At 41.2% G+C, this 15,212-nt stretch overlaps 1 protein-coding gene across 1 annotated transcript in view; it reads right to left on the reverse strand.

The window, feature by feature from the left end:
• The window catches only part of OBFC1 (oligonucleotide/oligosaccharide-binding fold containing 1), a 45,175-nt gene that overhangs the window by 6,352 nt on the left and 23,611 nt on the right, over positions 1–15,212 (reverse strand). The window contains exons 5-9 of the mRNA XM_014958124.1: positions 12,457–12,528; positions 10,470–10,631; positions 9,097–9,208; positions 8,180–8,342; positions 239–361 (exon numbers count right to left, since the gene is read on the reverse strand). Of these exons, the coding sequence (XP_014813610.1) occupies positions 239–361; positions 8,180–8,342; positions 9,097–9,208; positions 10,470–10,631; positions 12,457–12,528 (632 nt within the window). The remainder of the gene's footprint in view (positions 1–238; positions 362–8,179; positions 8,343–9,096; positions 9,209–10,469; positions 10,632–12,456; positions 12,529–15,212) is intronic.

The raw sequence follows: 15,212 nt of genomic DNA on the forward strand, positions 1-15,212 counted from the left end.
AGTGACCACAACTGCACTCGGAACAGCAGCAGGGCTTAAGTTTGGTGCTGAGTTACTAAAAGAACAAGTCAGTGGGTGACACAGAGGTAAAAGCACCAGTGAAGTAAACTGCAGATAAGACTTTTGAGTAGACAGCACTGGGATGTTCAGCTTCTCTTTCTGAAACATTTCTACTATTTCTACTGACCATGAAAGTCATACCCCTGAACTTGTTTGCAACCACAGCTCAGCTCCTTACATGGTATAAGTCCTTGGAGCTACTAGGCTTCTGGAAAACCACCCCTTTTTCTTGTAGCATCCTTATTGCTTCCTTAAAAACACTGTGAATCCTTTTGGAACTGGAGTCATTTTTTGACTTAACCTGGATGGGAAAAAAAAGGAATAAAGCAGATGGTAAGAAATCTCAGCTCAACTAAAGTTACCAGCAAAAGCTCCATATGCTTTTAAGATCAAGAGGACTTCAGGTGATTTTGTTACACATTTTTCTTCATTTAGTAATTCACAAGTCATATCTGTTATGTATGAACTAACCAATACACCAAAGCTTTAAAAAAACAATAACAAAACAAACAGCAGAAGCTTGTGCTGTTCTTGAGGAACCACAATCTCCTAACTGCCTGCTTTGGATGTAGCAGCTATTTGATTAGGTCCTGAGAACTCTCTTTTGAAATGGGCTTGTGATGCTCACAGAGCATTTGGCTGGTTAGCTAATCAAGTTTGCTTATATTCAGAGTTTTCCTGGTAATAAGGGTAGGAATACAGAGAGATCAGTGCTTTGAGGGGCAATATTCAGAAAAAAATCCAAGTGCTGGGGATTGGATTCCCATCTCCTGATTTGAAACTAAGGCAATGTCCAAGGAAAAGGAAGAAACTCTCAAGAACAGTATTTGCTTCTTGTCCTCTGAGTTTCCAAGTTTTTGCACACATTCTGGTCATGGTCTCAAGAGCTTCTCCACAGCCTAATGAAATGAAAAGATAAAGAGCAGGCTAGAAATTAAGACAGGTATATAAGATAAGGGAACAAAGGATTCAATTTTGAGGGCAGGTGGGAAAAAATCTCTTGTGAAAGGAGAACAATGTCCATATCTGAGGAGGTTATTTAGAACAAAGGGTTCTGGGAGACTCATCTAGCAGAGCAGGAAGGAAGGAAGGGGAGAAAAAAGATCAGGGAAAAGCAGGGTTTATTTGGAAGTACAGCAGAGCTAAGGCAGTGGAATGACAGCTAGGGAAGTGGAAGAAAATAAAGAATCAGTTGTGGAACAGAGAAAGTATGGGTGGATAAGTGCAAGACCATGACTTACTCTTCTCCATCTCTATCTGTCCTACTATGTCCTTCAACCTCCCATTTATCTACACAGACTGCTTCTAATCCCCAATTGCCGTTTCCTTATCTTTTGGGAGTGCACTGTGCTCCCCGTGGCTTGCTTTGGGAACAGAGCTAAACAGATTCCCACAAACCAACCTGTGATAACTAGAACCACACCGTGCAACCAAAGCAAGGTTTGCCAAGCCATTTCTTCAGCTATCACTGGAAATGCTCTCATCCTGTTCTGAACAGAAGTATCAGACTTCACATATCCTGCCTCACCCACCAGACTCACAGAAGCCTTGGGAGTGAACCAGGCAACCACCAGGTACCAGAAGGAGTTCACACGAGTATGTGAGACACCACATTAGCAATGCAAGAATATCTTTTCACAAAACATTCATTCGATCCTTTTGCAAGCCTCAAGTGAAATTCTGTCTGTTTCAAAGCCTGGAAGCCGATGTGCCTAATTGGGAATAGTTCAGAGATCCATTAGGGACGTTACGGTTAGCATACAGCACAAGTTTCTCCATCCCCTTTCTCTGGTTAATCCTCAAAATTTCAACAGACCATAATCACATCTCTCTCTCTCTGTCCAACAGCTAACTATCTTTTTCCTCTCAAATTGACAGTCAAAAAGAATTGCCTAATAGCTCAAGATAATTAATATAGAACAATGGTTATTATTCTCAGTTCAGTTTTCTCCTTCTGTTCCAGACTGAAGGACTTCAGTGCCCGGATGTTTTTCTCTCCCTCAGTCCACCACAGCTATAACAGTTTGGATAACAACAGACACTGCTTCTAACTACAAACTTGACCGTACATCTGGACACCATTCCAGTCACAGAGTTAATACTATCATGTTTCTCTTCATAGAGCCTCTTCTGATGAACTGAAGAAACAGGCATAAAATGTACCAGGAAGGGTTAAGTGAAGGATGAATTATTTTCTCGTGGAAAAGCACATTTTCATAGCCATATGTAAAATCAAGAGACTTTGCCTCTCACTCAAAGGCAGTAATAAATCCTCAAGAATCTAAGAAACTGCTAGCAAAGCAACCACCTCAAGACTCTGATCAATTTTTAATGTGAAAGCAAACATTTGGGGAGAAAAAAAAAAAGATAAAAATATCTCCAAAGAAGCACGATAATTATTCAGTTTGGCTTAACACTGAGATCCCGTCAGAAAAGGGAGATAATTAAAAACAGACTCTGTGTGAACTGACACACAGCTCAGGCTGGATGGATACTGAAACAGAATCACTAAGAATGCAAGGGATTTGACAGATCGAAGGCAGAGAGGCAGGCTTGGGAGCGAGAAAATAAGTAAGCAGCTGCTACATATCAGCACCCTCTCATCCGTGCTGCAGAGTTCAAGGGAAAGGGCTCCATGGCAGAAGGACTATGCCTGAAGAACAAATGAGGGCTCCTGCCCCCTTCAAAGGATTTAATATTATCCTGAAATGACATAAAAACTTTGGTTTTTTTTCATAGTGTGCTCTAGAACGTGCTTCCTCCTCCCCAGGCTTCCAAGTAAAACGCCTCAATTTTTGCTTCTTTGTGAACTTAATATAACATTATTTAATCTGTTTTTCACTGAATTTTCACTGAATTTCACTGAATTTCTAGAGTTGGAAGGGACCATAGAGATCATCTAGTCCAACTCCCCTGCTGAAGCAGGATTGCCCAGAGCTAGAGCATGTTACTCAGGAGCATCCAGGCGGGTTTTGAAGATCTCCAAGGAAGGGGACTCCACACCCTCCCTGGGCAGCCTGTTCCAGGGCTCTGTCACCCTCACCGTGAAGAAGTTTCTCCTCATATTTGAGTGGAATCTCCTATGTTCCAACTTGTGCCCGTTGCCCCTCGTCCTCTCGGTGGGAACCACTGAAAAGAGTCTGGCTCCCTCCTCCTTCAACCCTCCCTTGAGATACTTGTAGGCGTTGATAAGGTCTCCCCTCAGCCTTCTCTTCTCCAGACTAAAGAGTCCCAGCTCTCTCAGTCTCTCCTCATAAGGGAGATGCTCCAATCCTTGAATCATCTTTGTAGCCCTACGCTGGACTCTTTCCAGTAGTTCCCTGTCCCTCTTGAACTGGGGAGCCCAGAACTGGACACAGTACTCCAGTTGTGGCCTCACCAGTGCAGAGTAGAGGGGGAGAATGACTTCCCTTGACCTCTAAAGAGTCCCAGCTCTCTCAGTCTCTCCTCATAAGGGAGATGCTCCAATCCTTGAATCATCTTTGTAGCCCTACGCTGGACTCTTTCCAGTAGTTCCCTGTCCCTCTTGAACTGGGGAGCCCAGAACTGGACACAGTACTCCAGTTGTGGCCTCACCAGTGCAGAGTAGAAGGGGAGAATGACTTCCCTTGACCTGCTGGCTACACTCTTCCCTATACAACCCAAGATACCATTGGCCTTCCTGGCCGCAAGAGCACACTGTTTACTGTTCTTTTAGTCCACCCAAAATATCTCCAGCATCTCGTCCTACAAATTCATAACCCAATAGTACTTCTTCCCAATACCTTATCACTTTCTTTTATGCCAAACCAGGCCCCCATTTCATCTGGACACGGATCTCCCCTCAGAGCCAATGTGTGCCTCAGCTTGTGATTTAGTCTGCTGAGCAGAAACCTACAGGAGACTGAAACATGGCACTATACACAGAGAGAAGGAATCTAGGACTATGAAATCCTACGTGATTTCACATCCCTGCTTTTATTTCAGGTGAAGATTGAAAAATGCTTGCATTTCAACAGTTATAAAGATGTATTGTAGTGGTTAACATAGATCCTTCCGAGTCATAGATCCTTATTAGCCATCACTTTACTTTTACAACACTTTTCATCCAAGAAATGCAAATATTAAGTAGATTAACTGCTGATGCAGAGCATCAGCAAGATTTGAATCTGGATTTTGAATTTAGCCCTCACAATGTTCACACCTTTTTTGCAAAGTGCCCCCCTTCGGCATGCCTGAGTTTCAGGGTACACAATTTCAGATTCCCTGAAGTGCTGACAGCAGGGGTTCCCCCCCTTTTCCCAAACCAGGTCCTTTTCAAATAAATTAAGCTGTACATCCAAACACAGGAGCATCCAAAAATCATTCAGCACTACTGCAAAACATGTTGTCCCCATCACCACTGCCCAAGAGAGAAGCAACCGTTAAATAACAATTTTACCATCACTACCCTCCCTCCAAAAACCACCCAAGGATTCTGTAGCAAAGCCAACAGAAGACTCTATGTGTCCAGAATTAAGCTGGTATTTTAATCAATATATTCCTATCTGATGGGTCTCACAGAGCTTAGTGGGCTGGTGTTGTGCAACCAGTTACTCTCAGATCTTTAAAACAAGGCAAACTTTCTGTACAATCAATAATAGGCCAAAGAATGGAGTGGTACAGGAATTAGTCAGTCTGTTCAGAACACTGAAAGTATGTAACCTTTGGCTCATTATGAATCACAGCACACCCTGATGGTGTTAAAGTTTCCTGGTATAACCACACACGTGATTCTACTCATGGAATTGCCCTTTGCAGTTTCTCATGCAATGTTTAATCCTTGGCTTAGACAGGTGACAATTTTAGTAATAGTGATTCTGGACGTGTCAGTCCTGAAGTCCTATAATAAGCTTTGCAATATACATATTTAAAGTAGCAGTGAAGCTTCCTCAAGAGGCAGGAAGACAAGCACGTAGCATCAAGAAGATATAATGCACTCTGTTATACCTACAGTACAACATACAGGTAAGTATGAACAGCACCGTAAAACTCCCTGCTCCCTATAAAACTCCTACTTGTCACTGCTGACCTTGAGATAATATTCAAATCAAGAGACGTACAAACAGCAGAGTCTGGAAAGCACAACCCAAGTTATCTGTCCAGGCGAGTGACACACACAAACTGGAATGGTCATACTAAAATAGCACACACTAGTGCTTATGCATGGAAGAAATGCATAAAAATGGTTACTCAAGACGGGCTGGTTGCAAGTCGCATTTAATCCAGTCGAGAAACTGGATGGATCAAGTTCACGTGTAGTTTTCTCAAAAAAAAAGGAACCAAAGTCTTGTCCATTTGCCAAACATAATTGCCTAAGCCCAGCAAGCACACTCTTTAGGTTATCTAAGCACAAGATTACTTTTTCTGGGTTTTTTTGCCTGTTGTATTCCTTGTGGCACCCACCCCTCCAGTCTCAAAAGTAATTTCTTTAAAGGGATAAGGAAAAGGCAACAGCTTCGGGATAGACAGGGCAGTGGTTATGTGAAATAAAGCTCCACATATCCATATGACAGATTTGTTAATTTTTAATTATTTTTTAACACACCAACCCTTCCAATTCTCTTACCCATCCTCTGTAGACTATAACATTAAATGTTCCCTAGCATATGTCTGAGCAGAGGATATAATTTGAGTTCTGCCACGTACATCTGCTGGAGGGAAATTCATTCTGGAGAACCAGAAGACTGCAGTGCTGGGAAGCCATTAGGACTGGAACTAGGTATTGTAGGACACGTATGGGATGTGGACAGGGGTTGGGTACAGTAATGCAGAAAAGGAAGAGAGAGCTGCTGCCTACCTCAAGCTATCCCAGCTACCTCCTTCCATCTTCACCCCCTGCTCCGCTCCACTGCCAGTGACTCCATAGCAGCTCACCACCTCCCTGGAGCAAATATTTCATGGGGAGATGCCCTCCCACTATGATGAACACTGCACAAGTACTTTAAAAGTTGGAAAAGAGAGGTGATGCACCTAGGATCACAAGGAAAGGAAGAGAGAGGCAAGAAAAGAGTTTAACAGCAACTGCACTCTAGAACACTGGAATCGGGGTTAAAAAAAAAAAAAAAGAGTTACACATCCAAATAACTCATCCTCTCACATCTAGGAAAATTGCAAGAAGTGAACAAGTGTGTATATTGTGGTGTGGCCTAATTAGTTTGGTTCACTCATCTTACCACTCAGCTCCTGCTTCGTCAAATAGGCATAAAATAACATCGTTCCAATTGGCAGCACCCTTTATCCTTTTGGTTTGAGGGTGATGCAAACCAGAAGACTACAGAGGGGAAAAGGAAGAGGGACAGAAATCAGATCTATTACACTTCTTTTTGGAGATCAAACTGGCTAATTGACCCTTTGCCAATCATGAGAAGCGACACCTTCAAGAGACAGAGCAGAGGAGCAATGAAATGCACTTCCAGAGCATTACCAGGTGCTCCTCTTAAGGCATCCAGGTCATTTGACAATTGCAGGTTTGTTTTATGCAAAGATATATAAGCCTCCTTGCAGGAATTAATACCAAAGGGCAATAGGGAGAACTGCAATTTCTAAATAAGTATCTGTGTGCCCAGATTCCTGGGACATATACTCACACCCTTGCATCAGGGTCAGGAGCAACCATTAATTACTCCGATAACTCCGCATGACTGCTAACGATGCTGATGCTACATTGCTTTTGTTGGTTTGGGTTTTTTGTACCTTTCTATGTTTGTTCTGCACCAGTTCCTACTTTAAATGGCTTTGCAAGTTATTCATCTTGATCTTTCTATAAATGTTGGAACTTCAAAGATGGAAGTTTCTAGCGTTAGTCTCAATGACCTCTTCTTCCTTTAATGCAAAATGTTTGGGAACTTTGAATAATGTTCCAGCTGGTTTAGAAAAAATACCCTGCTGTCCCATGTTGGATATTCTGGTCTCAAACTTTTCTGTCAAAAATGAGTGTAGCTCCTGTTATTGTTTCTATCCATGCTTGCTTTAAAGAAAATGACAAAAATGCCATTTATAAAAATAATTAGCTATCAAGAAGCAGCTATCAGCAGCAGTTCCACAAGAGGCTAACAAGAATAGAGCTCTTTTGCATTATTATTTGACCTCATTTACAAGGGACTGGGTTTTGTGTGGTTTTTTGGTGGTTTGGGTTTTTTTAAAGAATTAAACAAACATCAAATGTTAACATAACATAGCACTTAACTTTACAGTGCATATCAGAATCAGGCAGTGAAAATGACTGCCATAGATTTATTTCTCTACAGAAAACCCCGAAGTAAACAAGTGAGTCACACAACACTCCAGTTGAAGTTGCAGTTGCCCTTAGTAACATGGCAAAAGCCGTAACACTGTTACTTTTGCAGAAATTTACCACTTCACACAAGTTGAGAATCTGGGCTGTAATTCATCCAAACAACACAGAGTAATATAAAGCCATTTTATAAAATGTTTTTTGTTCTATTTCCCATTCTGCAGTCGATCAAGAGCATTCCATCTCACTGGAAAGTTTCTTAACACTTAGGTTACATGCAACTGCATGTGAACTGATTTCAATTAAATCCCACCTTCTGTTCCTTTCAGTTATGGCCTTTCCCAAGTAGGGATTTACAACAAGAGAAACATGTACCAGGGAGCACTGTTCATCCACTCATCATAATCTCCTTTTGACAGCTACATCTCTATTAATATATTGAGCTTCAAATAAGAAACAATACAAAGACTTTGACCTACCTTCTCCTGATCAAATTCAGGATCTCAGACATCTGTCCCAAACAGCTCAAGCACCTTAAAGGGATCTCCTCTGCTGATACTGCCACTATTTACTGATCTAGGTAAGTTAGTACCTCTTGCAGACCGTAAGGTTACTCACCCCTAATACATAATTACCCTTAACAACAGAATTTTCTCATATTTCTTTCTTCAGTCCAGTTTTATATGTCTCAAGTGACAAGGTTTCCTGAAGCTCTGTAAATAATTCATGCATAAAGCTAAAGCACTCGGCGATTTCTGAATCCTCTGAAGGCACCAGTCTCTTTACTGGTTGGTTATGCTTAAAAAAAAAGTACATAGTGTTATTTCCCCCCATTAAAATCTTGAAGCAGTTACAGTCACTCACCTCCTGAGCGCTGGGGGTGGGTAGGTGCACACCAGCCACTGACACCAGAGTATCAATTGCTTCCAGCTCCTGTTGGTAAAAGGTCTGGATTTTGTTTTCTAAGAGAAAGCTTTTCACTTTCTCATGCAGCACATTGATTGAGAAATTCTCACCCTCCAGGGCACTACAAGGAACACAGAACACATCAAAAGGCAAGAAATATACTTTTTTAGCACAATTACTGAAAGTTAGCCTGGTAGACTGGTTTTCAAAGGTCAAAAGGTACTTTACTGTCCTTAAAGAATCTGAATTTAAACCTGAATTAAAACAGACTATTTTTATATGCAATAAACATCCAACTGTTCCTCTTCAATTGCTTGCTGTAACAGTGCTGTGATTTTAAGACCTGCAATCTCTAAAACCACACTACATACATCAGACCTGCCAATAAGCATCCAGCTACCTTTAAACTGAACAAAGGAACGGGTCTTTGACTCAGTTTATTGAAGTATTATATTTGTGATTTGATTTGACAACGACATGGGCAGCAGAAGTTGCAGGCATTTTGGGCAGGAGAAATTGAGAGCATTTCAATAGAACAGCTCCTTATCCTTACACATAAAATAAAATCAGGAGAGGATACTCCTGCATCTAATCTCTCACCCCAAAATCTTGCTCCAAACCTCATCTTTCTTTACTAGATGAAGAGGTCTGTACACAGTATTTTACTACCCTCCTAATATTCACTTTGGTTCAGCATTATATTTCTTGTCTCATATTATGAACCGGTATCTTGTCTGTATGGATCATTATTTGGGAGAGCAGCAGGCTGCTACTGTGCAGTTGTGCAGAGTCTGACTCACAGTTATTACAATAACAAATAAACAATAATGAAATCCCACACTTTGCCCCAAGACCAGTCTGGATACTGCATTTACCTCTGTCCCTCCTCGGGGCCTTGGAAAGGTTTATCATAAACTTCTCTATAGAGACAGGGGAGCTCCAGCATTCTTGAAATTTGAACATCACACACTGGATCATCCACTTTATCTAGAGCAGCAAAAAGAACACACATACTTGGCTGAAACCACCACACCAATCTTTTAAGTGAGCATACCTGAGGGAGCACAACAGAGCTTTACATGCCAGTATTAAAGTGGCAAATTTTGTTTGCTGTTGTTTTTATAAAACCAAAACCACAAAGGCCGCTCCCGCTTTTACAGTTTACAAGGAGGTAAATGACCTGTTGTGGTGCATTGCAGATTATGCTTTTATCTGACAACTTATTTAACCAGAATTTATGATCTATTTTACCTTTCAGCAGTCTTTGCCAATTAGAGGAAGTTAATGCATAGTAGGGAGCTTTATTTGGGCCAAAGTGAAAGCAATTTAGAGGCTATTTGAATAGCGTGGCTCTCCTTTAATGAAACAATGGTATTATTAACAGTCCTTGAATGGCTAATATATTCATAAATCTCCTGTCTGGAAAGGAGGGTTGAATTCCCTCTCAGTTTTTAGCTAGAGCTGAAAAATCTACAGACTTCTTGTCTGAGCTACACAGGGCTTTTAAAAGGCAGGCTTCCCTCCACTGAAGGAATCATTTCAGTATTGTCTCTGAGAGATTTCACTGGGGAAAACCAACTCTTACACAATAGCACAGACACAGAGGAGAGAAGTCTTTCCATAACTGGAAGCTCCCCAGCTGTAAACAGCAGACTGCAGAACCCTGCTGCCAAAGAGCTGTCAGACACGGGGCCGGCACCTGCACATCTGTGCCAGAGTGACTGAAGAGGAGGAAGAACACTTCTCAGTCATTCTGCAGAGTCAGAGAGTTAAGAAGAGCCTGGGTTTTGGTGGTACAATGTGCCCATAGGCTGCTGTCTGCCCATGGAATGGATTATACAGGCTGAGAAAAACACCAACTGTTTCTCCGAAGCAGCTAACGCTCTTGATGAAGAGTGGCATAAAAAGGTCACCAACTCCATTCCCATGGGCTTTGGTTGTTCTACTCCAACACAAAGAAAACTGAAGAGCAACTCACTCTCGCAGACACCCAGTCACTGTATCTTGTATGCAGGCTCGTTGTCTTTTATAGATTTCCCAGGAATGCCTCATTTTTGCAGGCAATCTAATCCCACACATTAACCTCACACAGCTAAAATCAAAATAAAGGCATACAGGCTAAAATCTCTTTAGAAAACTGAGATGCCAGAAAATGAAGTGGAAATTACTCAATGAATTACATACAGCTTAGATCTTTGCACAAATTCAGACAAGTAAGTTACACAGGTCACAGACCCATAACACTCACAGAAACATGAAGCCTGAATTTCTCTTTGTTGCCTGTAGGTTCGGATGTGACCTCTGACCCTGACAACGTCCCCGATCTCCAGCTTGGTTTTCTGGCTCACCATTTCTTGGAGTTTCTTCATCTGCTCAAGCACAGTGAGGCTGCTGGGTGTGCTTGGACGACCTGTAAGAAGTCAGGGAAAGGAGATGCAGTATTAAGGCCAAGAGGACTGTCCCTTTGCATTCATCCAAACACCTAAGCACCACAGGAGTCATATTACTGGAAAAGGGGTTAGGTCCCAGGAACCACGTGCCCTGGGTGGCAAAACTTCTGGGTGACAAAGTTAGTTTACAGTATTATATTTAAATAGTTCACCTGGGGAAAGAATAAGAGAGAGGAGATACTGATTTACCACCGAAAGTGTCATAGATGGGTTGCAAAATTGGAACGTTATTTGAAATGGGTTCTGCCATTTTTTGATTTTGTTATGCTACGAGGGATGATAAGGGAAAAGAAAGATCAGATGAACTTTCTACATAAAAGAAGAATGAGTCATCTGAGGTGGGGCCAAATTATTTATGTGATGCAATTTGATGTCTACGCTGAAGTGAATGCAACTTGACAGAACCTCACATTTACGTAACACATCTTTGCAGCAGAGTAAATTCTTCCTAACTTAAAACCTGATTAATGATCCAAGTATCCCTGATCACAATTACAAAAGGCTGGAAGAAAGTTTCCTGTGCCCCTTAGGAGCTGTTTTCTTTAGCAGGTACAAATGAATTAATCACAGAATCACAGAATAGTAGGGTTTGGAAGAGACCTCTGGAGATCAGCTAGTCCAACCCCCCTGCCTAAGTAGGTGAATTAATTTCCATTAATAACAGTGTCCATTCAAGCACTACTGATGTACAAGTAAAATAAGAACATAAGGCTGAAACAAGCATTCTGGGTCCTCATTTTGGTTCAAGCAGTATTTCATGCAATTCCTTTGATGAATTTAAGTTCCTGATTTGATCGTGGGTCCCCATTATTACTTCTGAAAGCTGTGCCACACCATCACATTTCTGAAAGTGAGAGTTGTCTCCTTGATTCCAGTTTGGAACATTGTTAAACATAAGTATGAATTATCTGTCTGCATAAATGGGCTTGTTCCACAGACATCAGACTTTTTAATTTTTACAACAAGCTTTCCTTTCCCAATACCTGACACTGGCAGATGACACTAGTAACATTTATTTCTGCAGGATTTCACCAGCTTCATATCAGGGTTGTCAATCTACTACATGCATTTTCAAAAAGGGCCAAAGTAAAAAGTATTCCACACTTTGATCTATGAGAAACAGTGGGAGAAAAATAAAAAAAAGCCAGACACTAGGAAGTTCTTCTGCTATTAAATGCAATAACAGATTCATTTCAAATGCACAATTTCTGTACATTTAGAACTTTCCCAAATTGTAAAGGACTGCTGGCATCCCCCCACTGTCTTTTAAGCTACCTTCAGGTTCATTGACAGTATATGCACGAGGAGGAGACCATGAATGCAAACAAAGGAGAGAAGGTGAATCCTGAAACCACTGTATCACAAGGGTGATGAGTGTACAACAGGTTGCTGGTCAATGGATTGACTTTGGAAACAGCAGCTGTGACATGTGGCACATTTCCAGCCTAGTTCCTCACTGGATGAAGTCACAGAAAGAACCATAAGAAGAGGATTCTCTGAGCAACATCACAGCACAGAACTGAAATACCATATTACTCAGATAAGGAAAAGGCATAACAGGTCATAATGTAGTGGTTTTATCAGCAACACCAATGGACACAACACAAAAAGTAATATGAAACTCCAAAAATGGCCCCTGCTGTAGGATGTAATGGCTTAAAGTAAAATAAATTTCAAAAAAGTTGAATTTGCTTTTCTGCAAGTTTGATCATTTGCTAGATTACATAAGACAGACATGAGTAAGAGTGTCTAGTCAAAAGAGAAATTATTTATTTGATAAATTACCTGATAAAGATGTTTCTGCTACCATTGGATTTTTCCAGCAGACACAATTTATAACTCCAGTGCTATCATCCACTGTAAAAAAAATTGCAAGAATGACAGAGTAAGAAAGCAAGTAGTGATGTTCCAAGAAGTGAAGATATATAGATACCTAGGGAGATGACTGCAGAGGATAGCTTGTTTCAACCAGTCTGAAAGGTGAAGTGTGTGCTCAACCCCTACTAATACCTCTGAATTAATTTCAGAGTTATTTCAGTCGTGGAAGTAACCCAGAAACAGATACCATGCTTATATGCATAGTCAGCAAAATAACAGGTATATTCTCAAAAAAAGATCAAGCACTAATTTAAATTATGAGGCTTCAGTACATGCTTGATACTAAAGGGTTTTAATCTCATTGCCAAGGTCAGAAGAAGAGTCAGTGTTGAAAGCTAAAGACAGACATATTAAAATAGGAAACCAGGCACAAAACACAGAAGCATTACTGTAACAGTGAGAAAATAGCACTTCAGCACTGGGAGGCACAGCCATGTGAAGAGACCAGGAGTGCTCCTACTTCCAGCTGCATTGATTTCCATGCTAATAATTGCACACCAAGTCTGCTGGCCTTTCCCGTACAAGAGGATGTTTGAGAGAGCAGAAAGGCAGCTCCTCTAGCCAGGAAGGCCAGAGGACAGCACATGCTTGTGGTTCTGCTCTAGGCCAGGAATTCCCAATTTAAAATATAAGTACCGGTGGCACGAAAGCCACTTCCGCTGCCAAAAAAGCTTAACACCTTCTCCTGAGCACAGGACCTGTCTAGCTTTTCCTGTTTTGTTAGAATCTAATCAAAATGAGTTTTGCAATTTCTGCCCTAGGCACTATATTGTCAAGGACAGCAGAAAAAGACAAAACCCAAGAAAAACAAACAAAAAAAACCCCAAACAAACCTATCAGAAGAATCTATTGTTCTACAGAACAAGAGACTGTATATAGATGGCACCTCCAACAAACACTCTCTAAATCAAAAGGCACAAGATGCCTGTCAAAGCACAGCAAGGATCACATTTCCAGTCCAGCTAACACTTCGATCGCCTTGGTTCCTTGAATGCTGCCATCTCCAAGACTGAGCTTCCTGACTTCACAAACTGGAATCTGCAATTTTCTTTTGTTCCTTAAACTAGATCCATGACTACAGAAGTAACAGCAATGTTTACCAGGAAAGTACTGATTGGTACCTGCAGTCGCTTCCTCTGGGAACCATAGCATCAAAGCAAAATGCCTTTGCATTGTCTCACATGTTTTGAAACAGTCTCCCTATTTGGGGGGTCCAATTTCAAATCATTGTCTTGCCTTCCTGTTTCCCAGTGGCTTTAGCTGCACGTTCCTAACAACAAATAGACAGCGTTTATAAGATGCAGGCAATTCCAAATTCCATCACAGAAACGTGCTCATCTCATTGCTATCCCCTTTTTGAGCTGCTGTGTTTGCAGCTATTTCAGCAGCTTTAATTTTGTACCAGAGCACAGATCTAGCTGGTGGGATTTTCTCTCCTTGGTACAGACAAAACCCAACTATTTCAGTAGGGGTCAGAGTCCCCATATGCCCTTCCAAGCCACTCATGCAAGCCAGCAATGGCAGGAAGAAAAAGGGTAGATGACATTTCACTATTACATTACTGCAGCTTCGAGATATTCCAGCTTGCAACTGGCTGTTGCACCAGCTGCACCAGATACACTTCCTAAGAGGGGCTCAGAAGCAAAACAAACAAGACTGAAGGATTAGGAGGCCAGACTCCTCCTCATCAATGCAACAGCTGAAAACAGAGACCTGGAGAGATTGACCTGTTCTTGACCATGTCAGGAAGCCGGTAGCAGAGCAAGGCTCACAGCTCACAAATAAAAGCTTTGAGCAAAAAGACAAATAACTCCTGAAGCACAGATAAAGGAGAACTCTTGCAATTGTATTCTAATTAGACAGGAGAATGTTAATCTATTTTAAATGCACTCAAGGGGTCTACAAGCTTTTGAAAACTTCCTGTGCTCTCTGTGCCGCCCTTCCTCATCTTCTTGGGTTGAAACTTTTGTTTGTTTGGGGGTTTTGTGGGTTTGGTTTTATTTTTTCTGCTTTGTTTTGTTTATTTGGGTTTGGTTTTTGTTTTGGTATTTTTTTGACTCTTACATTAACCATTTGATGGGTTGCACTGACAAAGCTACCTGGCTAAATGAGGTAATTATGGTAATTTTTATTTCTTAATCACAAAAAGGGCATGGTTCTTGTAGGCCTGTGTGAGATCCTGGTGAGATTTTTCTCATTTGTTTTTAAGACAAGTGCCTTTCAGCCTTTCCAAACAATTCTGGAGTATAAGGAAAACCACGTGATGTTTGGTTTTGTTAAAAAGGAAAGAAAAAAAAGTTTAGAACAGTGTATTAGCTAAAACGTGAGCTTGCTCAAAACTACACTTTAATTAGAAATCCTTCCCCAAATTGATCATAATAATAGCAATAAACAATGAAATCAAAATGGCAAAAATCAGGCTTTACGCAGCATGTAATTTAATATTTTTTTCTTTTACAATTATTATTTTGTCACCAGTTCTGGCTGAATGGTTTTCAGCACAGAGAGGACCTAAGATTCTCTTAAAACGAGCGGGGTGTATTCTGAAGTAGGCAGATAGGAAATGGGGGGGGGGGGGGGGGACGGGGGGAGGGAAAAAAAAAATTTTCGTTTTTCGGTGCCCTCGTGGCTGCGGGTTGGGCTCTACAGGAACGAGCCACAAA

This window comes from Calidris pugnax, unplaced genomic scaffold, assembly GCF_001431845.1.
Source record: "Calidris pugnax isolate Ruff unplaced genomic scaffold, ASM143184v1 scaffold4, whole genome shotgun sequence".
Lineage (NCBI taxonomy): Eukaryota > Metazoa > Chordata > Aves > Charadriiformes > Scolopacidae > Calidris > Calidris pugnax.